We start from the raw sequence: 14,239 nt of genomic DNA on the forward strand, positions 1-14,239 counted from the left end.
CACTTATTGTAAGTCGCTTTGGATAAAAGCGTCTGCTAAATGACATGTAATGTAATGTACCACGTGGGCCAGGTAGGAGCACCAGAGTCCTACAGGTGAACTATACTGTGTAGTACTACGTGGGCCAGGTAGGAGCACCAGAGTACTACAGGTGAACTATACTGTGTCGTACCACGTGGGCCAGGTAGGAGCACCAGAGTACTACAGGTGTACTATACTGTGTCGTACCACGTGGGCCAGGTAGGAGCACCAGAGTCCTAAAGGTGTACTATACTGTGTAGTACCACATGGGCCAGGTAGGAGCACCAGAGTCCTACAGGTGTCCTGTCAGGCACCACGTTGTGGTGGTTTAAGGTACTGCAGCCTTGCCCCTCACAGGTGGGTTAACGGGCCCTGCGCTCGGCTCCTCAGGTGGCATGCGGGCTCAACCACACGTTGGTGGTCTCTGCTGACGGGATGATGGTTTGGGCTTTCGGTGACGGAGACTACGGAAAACTGGGACTCGGCAACTCCACGGCCAAGTCGTCCCCTCAGGTAGGAGCTGGTCTGTGAGGCCCTGCAGGTGGCAGGTACCAGGATGAAGGCTCGCTGAGTTCTCTCGGTTCTCTCGGTTCCTCAGAAGGTGGACGTGCTGTGTGGAACCGGCATCAGCAAGGTGGCGTGTGGAACCCAGTTCTCCGTGGCGCTGACCAGAGACGGCAAAGTGTTCACGTTCGGCCAAGGTACGGTTAAAGGTCCTTATTTATATAACTGGTCTTTGAGATGATATAATTATAATGTAATTAGAATTATAATACAATTCATTATGATACTATTGATAATAATAATATTTTATTATAATAATAACATTTATAATAATAATAAAATGACTAATAATAATTAAATCAATAATTATAATTATAATACCATTTTTATAATAATACAATTTATAACAATACATTTAATAAAATGACAAATAATAATAACAGTATTAATAATAATAATAATAATACAATTAATAATAATACAATTTATAACAAAACAATAATAAAATGATTAATAATAATACCATTATTTATTATAATAATACAATTAATAATAATAAAATAAATAATTCTTAATAATAATAATACAATTCATATTAATGTCATCAGCTTAAACGATTCATCCATTATTAGGAAATTAATCAACAGATATTTAGAAAATAATTTCTAATTAATATTTCCAGCTTCACTTTTGACTCCATTACATTTATTTTAGCATATTTCACTTTCGTTTGATGTTTTATAGACTAAAGAAACGATGACGAGATAACACACCGAGCTCGTTAACTCAATTAAATAATGATAAATATGTTGTAGTATAGTTTATATATATATATTAGAGTAGCAATATGGTGATTACATCCAGTAACAAGACTCACCTGCAGTATTTTCACAATAAAGTTCAGGTGAAAACGATGTGCATCGTGTAGTTGTCCTAATGTACACACACCGTGCAGACCGCCTGATTGGCCTGCCAGAAGGCCGGGCCAAGAACCACAACCGGCCCCAGCAGGTCCCGGCCCTGTCGGGGGTCCAGGTCCAGGACGTGGCCGTGGGGGCGGAGCACACCGTGGTGCTGTCCTCCACGGGGGACGTCTACACCTGGGGCAGCAACTCGGAGGGACAGGTGAGACGCGCTCTGATGAAACACGTGGCGCCGCCTTCAGAGTGCTGAATTCCCGTGACCTTGAACCTCTCGCGAGCAGCTGGGTCTGGGCCACACCAACCACGTCCGGGAGCCGGCGGCGGCCGCGGCGCTGCAGGGGAAGAACGTCCAGCAGATCTCAGCCGGACGCTGCCACAGCGCCGCCTGGTCGGCAGCATCGGTACCACCACGGGCTCCAGGTGAGACACACACACACAGACACACACAGAGAGACGCACAGAGAGACGCACACAGAGACACACACAGAGACACACACAGAGAGACAAAGACACACACATAGAGACACAGACACACATAGAGACAGAGACACACACACATAGACACACACACACAGACACACACATAGAGACAGAGACACACACAGAGAGACGCACACAGAGACACACAGAGACACACAGAGACACACAGAGACACACACAGAGACACACACAGAGACACACAGAGAGAGACACACAGAGAGACACACAGAGAGACACACACACATAGAGACACAGACACACACACATAGAGACACACACACAGACACACACAGAGACAGAGACACACACAGAGACAGAGACACACACACACAGACACACACATAGAGACAGAGACACACACAGAGAGACAAAGACACACACACATAGAGACACACACAGAGACACACACAGAGACACACACAGAGACACACACAGAGACACACAGAGACACACACAGAGACACACACAGACAGAGACACACAGAGAGACAGAGACACACACACACATAGAGACACACACACACACAGAGACACACACAGAGACACACACAGAGACACACAGAGACACACACAGAGACACACACAGAGACAGAGACACACAGAGAGACAGAGACACACACACACAGAGACACACACACAGAGAGACACACACAGAGACACACAGACACACACATAGAGACAGAGACACACACACATAGAGACACACACACACAGACACACACATAGAGACAGAGACACACACACACATACACACACATAGAGACAGACACACACAGAGAGACAGAGACACACACACATAGAGACACACACAGAGACACACACAGAGACAGAGACACACAGAGAGACAGAGACACACACACAGAGAGACAGAGACACACACACATAGAGACAGAGACACACACACATAGAGACACACACAGACACACACACACAGAGAGACAGACAGAGACACACACACATTGAGACACACACACACATAGAGAGACACACACACATAGAGACACACACACATAGAGAGACACACACACACAGAGACACACACACACACACATAGAGACACACACACACATAGAGACACACACACACACACAGAGACACACACACACACAGAGACACACACACACATAGAGACACACACACACATAGAGACACACACACACACATAGACACACACACACACATAGAGACACACACACACATAGAGAGACAGAGACACACACATATAGAGACACACGCACACATAGAGACACACACACACATAGAGACACACACACACATAGAGACACACACAGAGACACAGACAGAGACACACAGAGAGACAGAGACACACACACATAGAGACACACACAGACACACACACACACAGAGACAGAGACACACACATATAGAGACACACGCACACATAGAGACCAGTGGTGGCTGGTGACATTTTTTTGGGGGGGGGCGCAGTTGGGCGACTGGTTTAAATATCACTCAACAATGAGAAGAAGAGAGGTTTTGAGTAGAATATTGTAAAAAACAAAGCTTTATTTCAAGAACACAGCGTGCTCAACACGGTCCAACAACAACTATCAACACACTGTAACTTTGGGCATGAGAGGTTCAGAGCAGCTTTAAGGAACATTGGGTTGGGTTTCAGAGGTTTGCAAAATAAAAGAGTTTCACCCTCACATGAAAGAGGTTCAGAGCAGATGTAACTGATGTGGAACGGGCATGGAAGAAGTCGGCTCAGATGGTGGATTTTCCCAGCACTTATTTATTCTGCAGAAGACAACAGAACACACACATTTGCCTTCTGATTTGTCTCTGCACTTCCACTTCCCTCAGCAATAAAAAACATTGTCCATGGAAGACAAGACCACATTAAATCTAAATAATAACAATTCTCATCAAAAACCATGACATGTAACATACAAGGGGAAAACAGAGCCCCCTAATGGACAAAATAAATAACTACATGAGCTAGAAAGTGGCTCAATGAAACCGCCACCAAACGTATATTTTGACAGTCTAAATGACACGACAGCTGGACGCCGGGATCGTATTAACATTCCATTCCTGTATGTAACATAAACGGTTAATTTTTATTAAAGAATATAGCCAAAATAGTGCAAAATCGTTTTTCACTCAACTCACCCTCGGCAATATAAAACCATTGTGACGAAGAGACGGACTCAGGAGCAGGAAGTGCAACAGATGGAAAGCAATTTCCGCAGGAAACAGATTTTTAAAAATAACGCTAAATAAAAATAGCTCATTAAAATAAAATTCACAAACACTCAATAATATCGTTGAACAACAAACAAAAATAAAATACAATACATTGAAAACAAGAAATGACGGAGTGCATTTCTAACTGTTTGACAGAGTAGACCCACTATATGTAAAGAAAAGTAGCCTCTCTTTAAAGTGGTCAAACTTCTCAATAACTCTGGTTAAAGTCAATCATGTCTGTAACCAGCCTGTTTCCATTATTCTGGAGGGAATGTGTCTGTTTTTCAGAACTTCTTCGTTGTGTTTTCGATGCCAGTTCGGTCTGCAAACAGGGTTGGCTTCATGCTGTTAGCGAGTTAGCTCCATGTTCTTAGCTAGATAACTTCGGCAAGATTCGTGCTTTACACTTGTCTGAAGCTCTGTAGATCCCTCACCCCGTTGTAGTCAGAGAGTTTCCGTCCCAGGACTTTGGAAAACAGACAGGAAACAAAAACGAATTAGTCATGGAGCATTCAGCTAACCAGCTCGCGCGAGCATATAGGGTTGAGCAGAACCTCGGGGTGTACGTCCTCCCGGCGTCAGCGCTTTGCTGCAGAATTTTAAATCCGGATGTTCGGGTCCCAACTCTTTCAGCCTCTTCTTGTCAATATCTGACCGTCGATTGAAAGGTGTTTGGTGTAGAGATACCAGAGTTTTCAGTCGCCGACGCCATACTAACATAAAGCTTCTGCTAGCTATGTTGCTCGCGTACCTCCGTGGAGCTCTGGGCAGCAGGGTTGCCAGGTCTGTGTGACACAACCAGCCCAAAAACCAGCCCAATATCAGAACTCAAAATATGCCCGTGCCAAACCATATACACTGCTTTAAAGTCCAACAGCATTGCTATCATTGCCAAATGTATTGTAATATCTACAAAGTAACAACATATGTTTAGTTTGCCAGCATTAAAAGCAGTTTTCCCTCAAGTTATTTCACCTAGGTCCTAAAATGGCCTTGTGTAATTAGATACAGTATATTATCATAAATAAAATGTGTACGTGCTGATCTGGAGTCAGTTTGGTAGGATTTGGGTATGAATAAATTATTTCATTTAAAATATGGATTTTTATCTAAAGATATTCATGTAATTTGCATGCAAAATAGGTCTACCCGAACCAAGGACAACAAATTCAACCAGCAACACTTCAAAAGTGGCCGATTCCAGGAAAACCGCGGACCTGGCAACACTGCTCTATGGGCTGAGGAACATACGGGTCTCTGATCTGCCCAATAATCCAATCGCGTCGCATATTTGTGCGCCCAAGATTCGGTTTCATCCGCCAATGTGAAGCGGTCATTGCCAAAACGACTGAAATGTTGTATCGATGCCGTACACACACGTTAGACCAGCGCCTCGAAAAGGGAGGGGCTTCTCTCCGTGATAATGGCGATATATTATATTTTTTCACATTAACTTAAGTGGTTGTTGACAGGGGCTTACGGTCTCCCACACACATTTAGCGCGTCAACACGGTATATTTACTATTTAAATGATTTGGCATATAATGTTTTTTGACAGGATTCTTTTTTTTTTTCTTCTTCTTTTTTTTTCATCTCCAAATTTTAAGAGGGGCGGCGCCCTAGCGCCCCCTATGGACGAACCGCCACTGATAGAGACACACACACACATAGAGACACAGACAGAGACACAGACAGAGACACACAGAGAGACAGAGACACACACATAGAGACAGACACACACACACACAGAGACGCACATCGAGACACACACACAGAAGCACACACAGATACACACACTCACACACCCTTTCCAGTGTTGTGTAGTGACCAGCTTGTTGTCAGAAAGCTCCTCATTCCTTTTTCCATGTGTCCTTGTGTCTCCTCTTCCTCCACCTCTTTGTCCTCCTCTTCCTACTCCTCCTCTTCCTGCACCTCTTTGTCCTCCTCTTCCTCCTCCTCCTCCTCAGGCTCCTCGGTCCCCCTCCAGCTGGGCCTCCCCGTGGCGGTTCCTCCTCAGTACAGCTGTCTGAGGGAGGTCAGCATGGAGGCGGTGAGGGCTCGCCTGCGCCTCCTCTACCACTTCTCCGACCTCATGTACTCCTCGTGGCGCCTCCTCAACCTCAGCCCCAACAACCAGAGCTGCACGTCTCACTACAGCGCCGGCACCTGGGGGCTGGTCCAGGGTCAGCTGCGGCCGCTGCTGGCCCCGCGCGTCTACACGCTGCCCATGGTGCGCTCCATCGGCAAGACCATGGTGCAGGGCAAGAACTACGGGCCGCAGATCACCGTGAAGAGGATCTCCACCAGGTCCGGGGCCGCCTCCTGCTGTGTGTCTGGGAATAGAACCTCCGGGGCCACGGGGCCGCCTCCTGCTGTGTGTCTGTGAATAGAACCTCCGGGGCCACGGGGCCGCCTCCTGCTGTGTGTCTGGGAATAGAACCTCCGGGGCCACGGGGCCGCCTCCTGCTGTGTGTCTGTGAATAGAACCTCCGGGGCCACGGGGCCGCCTCCTGCTGTGTCTGGGAATAGAACCTCCGGGGCCACGGGGCCGCCTCCTGCTGTGTGTCTGGGAATAGAACCTCCGGGGCCACGGGGCCGCCTCCTGCTGTGTGTCTGTGAATAGAACCTCTGGGGCCACCAGGCTTCTAGACACAGAAATGTCATTTTCATTATCAGTGGAAAAAAAATTCTCCACTTCTAAATATTAAACTATTTTAACGTCACGTGACCTCCGGCCTTTAGACACACACATAGACACACACACATAAAGACACACATAGAGACACACACACACATAGAGACACACACACATAGAGACACACACACACATAGACACACACACACATACATAGAGACAAAGCCACACACATAGACACATGCACACACACATAAAGACACACACACACATATAGAGTAGGGATGGGCGATATGGCCTAAAATCCATATTGCGATATACATTGCAGCTATTGCGATAACGATATATATCACGATATATACTGTAAATCATAATAGAACCATTTCAGAACAGGTTACATAGACTCTAAGGAAAGCCAAACTGCTAAATGTATAAAACAAAAGAAGAAAGAAACTTAGTATGTCGTTTTGAGAACATTTGCGTTGCAGACGGTTGCAGCTCGTTGTCACGGTCGCGACCGTGTCACCGGGCTTGACGCTGGGCGTGGCGGACTCCGCTGCCAGCGCACACACCGACAAGCAATCACAAATCAACGGGACTATAAGAACCCCAGCTTGACACCCACGAGTTGTGGGATCATTGTACTATTGTCACATGCGTTATTGTTATACGTAATGTACACCCGCCAGAGATTACTGTTCCGTCAGCAGCCAGCCGATCATCCGTCTGCCTAGTGCCTACCGTTCCTGCCTCGCGCCTCCGCGATCACCGCCCGTCCGCTGGGTCCACATCCTGTACACATCGTGACACTCGTGGCACTTTATATTTCATGGTCATGGATAGATCGCGTCAAACATGCAATATCGCGATAGAGCAATATAACTAAGATCTCTATCGTAGGCCATTTTTTATCGTTTATATCGTATATCGTTTATATCGCGCATTCCTAATATAGAGACACACACACATAGACACTCACACACACATAAAGACACACACATAGACATATAGACATACAGACACATAGAGACACACACACACACATAGACACACACATAGACACACACACATAAAGACACACACATAGACACACACACACACATAAAGACACACACATAGACACACGCACACACATAGACACACACACACACATATAGACATACACACACATAGAGACACACACACACACATAGAGACACACACACACACATAGAGACATGTGACCTCTGACCTCCGGTGAGTAGATCATGACGTCATAGTTTCACCGAGGAGCTTCATGTTTTAACGGATCCAACACGTCACCGGATGTGAGATTTTAAACGAGACGCCAGAATAAAATGCCGTCGGCGAAACGCCACGATGACAACCTTCGTGATGCGTTCAAGGACCGTAGGAACGATCCCAATCTGACGTTAACGGGCGTATTTCTTTAACTCCTTGTTGGCGATGGTTGAACGGTCCGGGGGTCACATGTGAGTAAAGGAGGAGGAGCTCACCGGGCGGTGGACCTGACCTCTGACCTCCGGCTCTCCACAGGGGGCGCAAGTGCAAGCCCATCTTCGTGCAGATCGCCCGGCAGGTGGTGAAGCTGAACGCCTCCGACCTCCGCCTGCCGTCCCGGGCCTGGAAGGTGAAGCTGGTGGGCGAGGGCGCCGACGACGCCGGGGGCGTGTTCGACGACACCATCACGGAGATGTGCCAGGTACGGCGCCCGCGACGCCGATTCCTCCCGCGTCCCCCGAACGCCTCGTGACCTTCTGCTCTGTTGTTTGAAGGAGCTGGAGACGGGCGTGGTGGAGCTGCTCATCCCCTCCCCCAACGCCACGGCCGAGGTGGGCTACAACCGGGACAGGTGAGGGCTCACGGCAGAGAGGAACACCTGGCGACAGAAACACCAGACATGTTTACCAATGCACCTTTGTGTTCTTTGTGTCTTTGTGTCTTTGTGTCTCTGTGTCTCTGTGTTTTGTATAATTGTGTCTTTGAGTAATTGTGTCTCTGTGTATCTCTGCGTCTCTGCGTCTTTGTATCTCTGCATCTTTGTGTCTCGCTCTCTATGTCTTTGTGTCTTTAACCCTGTCACATGAAAGTCAAACGAAGACACTCAGATTAAAGCTGCATCCAAAACTTCAATGAAGGTTTTCAAAATAAAAGCCCTTGTTGTGTTGAGTGTAGGGGTCCTCAATGAAGCGTGGGATGTGTGTAACGTCCCCGGTCCACTGTCTGTCTGTCTGTCTGTCTGTCTGTCCTCTGTCTGTCTGTCTGTCTGTCCTCTGTCTGTCTGTCTCTCTGTCCGCTGTCTGTCTGTCTGTCTGTCCTCTGTCTGTCTCTCTGTCTGTCTGTCTGTCTCTCTGTCCGCTGTCTGTCTGTCTGCCTGTCCTCTGTCTCTCTGTCCGCTGTCTGTCTGTCTGTCCTCTGTCTGTCTGTCTGTCTCTCTGTCTGTCTGTCTGTCTCTCTGTCCGCTGTCTGTCTGTCCGCTGCCTGTCTGTCCACTGTCCTTAAGGGTGGTGTCTCCTCAGGTTCCTCTTCAACCCGTCCTCCTGCCTGGACGAGCACATGCTCCAGTTCCGGTTCCTGGGCATCCTGATGGGCGTGGCCATCCGCACCAAGAAGCCTCTGGACCTGCACCTGGCGCCGCTGGTGTGGAAGCAGCTGTGCTGCATCCCGCTGGTTCTGGAGGACCTGGAGGAGGTGGACCTGCTCTACGTGCAGACGCTCAGGAGCATTCTTCACATTGAAGACGGCAGCATCACCGAGGAGAACTTCCACGAGGTGAGACCACGGGGCAGGCAGGAGAGACTGGATACCACGTATACACATATATGTATATTTATATATAAATATATATATATATATGTGTATATATATGTATATATATATGTGTGTATATATATACACATATATATTTAAGAGGTCACCTTCAGGGTATTTTAAGTGTTTTATTCTGAGTTCCTGTAACGCTGTTCGGATGCTAACGTTAGCTTAGCTTGTCTCTAAACAGACGCGTGACGTCCCATCATGCACCAGTGAATCCGAACAATAAGCGACCGAACGACTGAGCTCACCTTTCAGAGTCTATATTATCATAATATTATCTCTATATTATTATAATATTATTCTAATATCATCTCTATATTATCATAATATTATCTCTATATTATTATAATATTATTCTAATATCATCTCTATATTATAATATTATCTATATTATTATAATGTTATTCTAATATCATCTCTATATTATTATAATATTATCTCTTGTTTTAATTCCATCTCTTGAGAGCGATCTGTCCTGTGCTCCACGCTGTAAGCGATGGACACAATAATGTGTACGCCCCCCTCCTCCTTCCAGATGATTCCTCTGGACTCCTTCGTGGGCCAGAGTGCGGACGGGAAGATGGTGCCCATCATCCCCGGAGGGAACAGCATCCCGCTGTCCTTCTCCAACAGGAAGGAGTACGTGGAGCGAGCCATCGAGTACCGGCTGCACGAGATCGACCGGCAGGTACTGGACCGGTGGGGGGGGTCTACTTCCTGGTGTTAGTGTACACTCAGCTCATACCTCAGGACTAAAGTATCAGTCCCCATTGAGCAGAACACCTGGTTTCTGAATGAACACCTGGTTCCTGGTTTTCATCACTTCAATGTGGCGAGCACTGGTTAGCTGGCTAACTGGTCAACCCGTTAGTCGGTTAGCGTGCTAGCTTCAGTCGGTAACTGTGTTTGATGTGACGTCTTCATATTGTGTTGATAACGTTCGTGTTTTAATGATTTTAAACCAACATTCTGATTCAACGCGTCTGATTTAAGGCGTCTCCGCGTGTGCTCTGATGTTTAACTTTACCACGTCACGTTTTCTTTGCTTTCCTCAAACTAGCTGGTATAAGAAGGTGAACACGTCGGTAACGGTAGTGCCCCCTCCCCCCACCAGGTGGCGGCGGTGCGTGAGGGCATGTCGTGGATCGTGCCGGTGCCGCTGCTGTCCCTGCTGACGGCGGGGCAGCTGGAGCAGATGGTGTGCGGCATGCCGGAGATCTGCTGCGACGTGCTGAAGAAGGTGGTGCGGTACCGGGAGGTGGAGGAGCAGCAGGCGCTGGTGCAGTGGTTCTGGCAGACGCTGGAGGAGTTCTCCAACGAGGAGCGCGTGCTCTTCATGCGCTTCGTGTCCGGACGCTCCCGGCTGCCCGCCAACACCGCCGACATCTCGCAGAGGTTCCAGATCATGAAGGTGGACCGGGTGAGGCACCGGCTGCAGATCTTATATTTAAATATATTTATTATGTACAAACTATATATTTATAAACACAATACAATTATATAAGTATATATATATTACATTTTTTTACAAAATATTTATACAATTATATGTGTATGATTATTTTATTTTCAATAGTGTGTACACTATATATATATATATATACATATATATATATATATCTTTAGATATATATACTAGTGCTGTGAAAAATAACGCGTTAATTCAATTACAGGTTTAACTAGTTATATTTTTTTGCCGCATTTAACGCATGCGCAGAATGAGCTTCCAATCTGTCTGTTGTTGGTCGTCGGGACGAAAAAAAAGTCACTTGCAAAATGAGCTTCCAATACACCACTTCAATCTGAACTCTGTCCGCTCTCATGCAGACGGTCTGTTCATCGGTAATGATCCTTCCGCAGGTTCACCTACGGAAACCTTGTTACGACTTTTACTTCCTGTAGATCAGGGTCTCAACACGTCGATCGCGACCTGCCAGTCGATCGCGGCGTAGTGTCGGTAGATCGCATGACATTAAAGAGATTGGCCCGCCCCTGACATGTTCTCTAGAGCACGTCTTTGTTCTTTTATTAAACTAAACGTCTGTTGTTGATCGTATCTCCACAGCAGCATGTCATTTCTGTCTCTTCGCGTTGCGTTAACACTTATCGATCTCCGTCTCGCGCCACAGAGCTCCGTGCGCGCGCATCGACCGAGCAAAAAAAGTCACTTGTCAATCTGTCCACCTGTCCGGGCCGGTGAGGTTTCAGCTTTGCAGCGGTGTCCCGCCGTCCCTTTCATCACGGCCCAGTTCATGAAGAAAACCCACACAGTCAGTTTGCCTCAGCAGCTGCTAGAGGAAGACTAGAGGCCTTTAGATTGTATCATGGTGGAGTTAATGGTTGACAAACAAGAGAAACATGTTCTGTTTAACCCTCCTGTTACCTTTACATTTACTAACATATTTTACCCTCGGGGTCAATTTGACCCCAGCAATTAAAACCTCAGAAAATTATTAGAATTAATATTGCTTCCCAAGTTTAAGTGTGAGGTACTTTATGTTTGTTTGTTGACTACCTAAATAGCCCTTTAAATAAATAAAAAAGTTGATATTTCTTATATGTTTGACACAGTGAAAAACAGCCTGGGGTCAAATTGACCCCAAAGAACACCGACATTAAACATTGAATGGGGTCAAATTGACCCCAAAGGTAACAGGAGGGTTAAACATTCTGTTTAGGATGAAGATGTATTAATGTTCCATATGGAAGAAAACTGCTAAATAACTGCTGAGTTGCAGCACCATTGTATCGAAGAATGTATAAATGTATATATCCGTCTTTTGTCATAAATCTCTATGTTCTCACAAAATATACCGAGAATATCGGTAATATGTGATTAATCATGATTAATCCACAAAAACCTGTGATTAACCCGATTAAAAATTGTAATCGTTTCACAGCCCTAATATATACATATGTATATATATATCTTTATATATATATTATAATATATCTTTATATATCTGTATAAAATATATATATTGTCATATATTTATATCTATATATATGTATAAGTATATTTATATCTATATATATAATAATATTTTTATATATATATGTATATCTATATATAATATATATTATAATTAGGGCTGTGAAACGATTAACATTTTAAATCAGGTTAATCACAGGTTTCTGTGGATTAATCATGATTAATCCCATATAAACATTCAGGGTTTTTCCTGGGTCAAAATGGGTCTTCGGTGCTCAACAAAAAAATGTTGGCGCGCTGTGCGCGCACCGTCTATTCATTAAGTGAGTGATCAGCAGCTGGCCGCTCGGTCCATTCGCGCACCTCACAGTTGCGTATTGATCAGACAAGAAGACACGCTTATTAACTCCAGTGTTTCCCCTCCTATTATAACAGGGGGAAATCTCCACCCGTCGCCCTGTAATTTTCGTCTGCTGCTGGTTCGAGACGACCAACAACAGACGGATTGGAAGCTCATTCTGCGCATGCGTTAAATGCGTTTTAAAAAACAAACTAGTTAAACCTGGAATCGAATTAACTGAGTTAACGCGTTATTTTTCACAGCACTAATTATAATATATATATTTATATCTATGTATATTTTATTTATATATATTATAATATATATAGATGTATTATATATTTTTATATATATTTACTTAAATCTATGTATAATATAGAAATATATATACTATAAAATGTTATATGTAATATTTTTAGATTTATGTTTATTTAAATTTATATATTATAATCTATATATCGATTATATCTATTTAAATAAATATATTTATATATATTATAAGTAAATAGATTTGAATAGATATAAAAGAAAAAGTGTGTATATACAGTATATTTATTATATATATATATATATAATTGTTTGTTTACTTGTTGTCCCTGCAGCCATATGACAGCCTGCCCACCTCCCAGACTTGCTTCTTCCAGCTGCGGCTGCCTCCGTACTCCAGCCAGCCCGTCATGGCCGAGCGGCTCCGATACGCCATCAACAACTGCCGCTCCATCGACATGGACAACTACATGCTGTCCAGGAACGTGGACAACGCCGAGGGCTCCGACACGGACTACTGACCCTGAACGCACCGCGGGGACGCTTTATTTTTTAAAGCCCATGTTACGTACTTTGAAAGCGCTGCGCTCCTCCTGGTGGCTGGTTAGCAGTTTTTAAAATGAGAAGTGCGTTCAGTGACGAGTTCCTCATTACTCCACATCCCATTTTCAGGGTTTCTGCATGGAGGTTTGTTTATTTGTTTTGGAAATGTGTATAAAATATTCACGCCGCCGGCTCCGGAGGGAGAAAAGAATATTGTACATTGTGTAAAATGCTTCGTTCGGAAAATGTTTTGCATAATATCATATTTATTGTTTTCATTGCCTACGCCGAGTTCCCCAAAGCATTAAAAACAACAATAAATGCTGCGTGACTGAGTCGGTGTTTGTTTGTGAAAGACGTCACGTTTTATCAAGATGTACAAAATGTCACAACGAACGTAAAGGAGAGAGCGAGGGGTTCACACAAGACTCACGTGTGCTCTCAACTCATAACAGTAATAAGCAACTGAGAGCTGCTCATAGTTATGAAGTCAAGCAGATCGTCCCTTCACAATAAAAGCCCCGGCACGTTGTGTTCTTCAAGCTTTTCTTTTTTATATCCAAA

At 45.0% G+C, this 14,239-nt stretch overlaps 1 protein-coding gene across 7 annotated transcripts in view; it reads left to right on the forward strand.

Annotated features, from left to right (window-relative positions):
* herc1 (HECT and RLD domain containing E3 ubiquitin protein ligase family member 1) overlaps positions 1-14,001 on the forward strand; it is a 61,443-nt gene extending 47,442 nt beyond the window's left edge. For 6 of the 7 annotated variants that reach the window (XM_056413225.1, XM_056413224.1, XM_056413229.1 and 3 more), the window contains exons 68-78: positions 412-534; positions 620-722; positions 1,481-1,650; positions 1,730-1,868; positions 6,109-6,448; positions 8,313-8,478; positions 8,552-8,628; positions 9,296-9,548; positions 10,129-10,281; positions 10,708-11,013; positions 13,468-14,001. In XM_056413225.1, coding sequence (XP_056269200.1) covers positions 412-534; positions 620-722; positions 1,481-1,650; positions 1,730-1,868; positions 6,109-6,448; positions 8,313-8,478; positions 8,552-8,628; positions 9,296-9,548; positions 10,129-10,281; positions 10,708-11,013; positions 13,468-13,653 — 2,016 coding nt within the window. In that variant the 3' untranslated portion in view covers positions 13,654-14,001. Of the gene's footprint in view, positions 1-411; positions 535-619; positions 723-1,480; positions 1,651-1,729; positions 1,869-6,108; positions 6,449-8,312; positions 8,479-8,551; positions 8,629-8,866; positions 8,915-9,295; positions 9,549-10,128; positions 10,282-10,707; positions 11,014-13,467 lie in introns of those variants that run through there. The other variant, XM_056413230.1, reaches the window with a different exon arrangement.
* The last annotated feature ends 238 nt before the right edge of the window (positions 14,002-14,239 follow it).

The sequence above is a fragment of the Pseudoliparis swirei genome, chromosome 4 (assembly GCF_029220125.1).
Source record: "Pseudoliparis swirei isolate HS2019 ecotype Mariana Trench chromosome 4, NWPU_hadal_v1, whole genome shotgun sequence".
In the NCBI taxonomy this organism is placed as follows: Eukaryota; Metazoa; Chordata; class Actinopteri; order Perciformes; family Liparidae; genus Pseudoliparis; species Pseudoliparis swirei.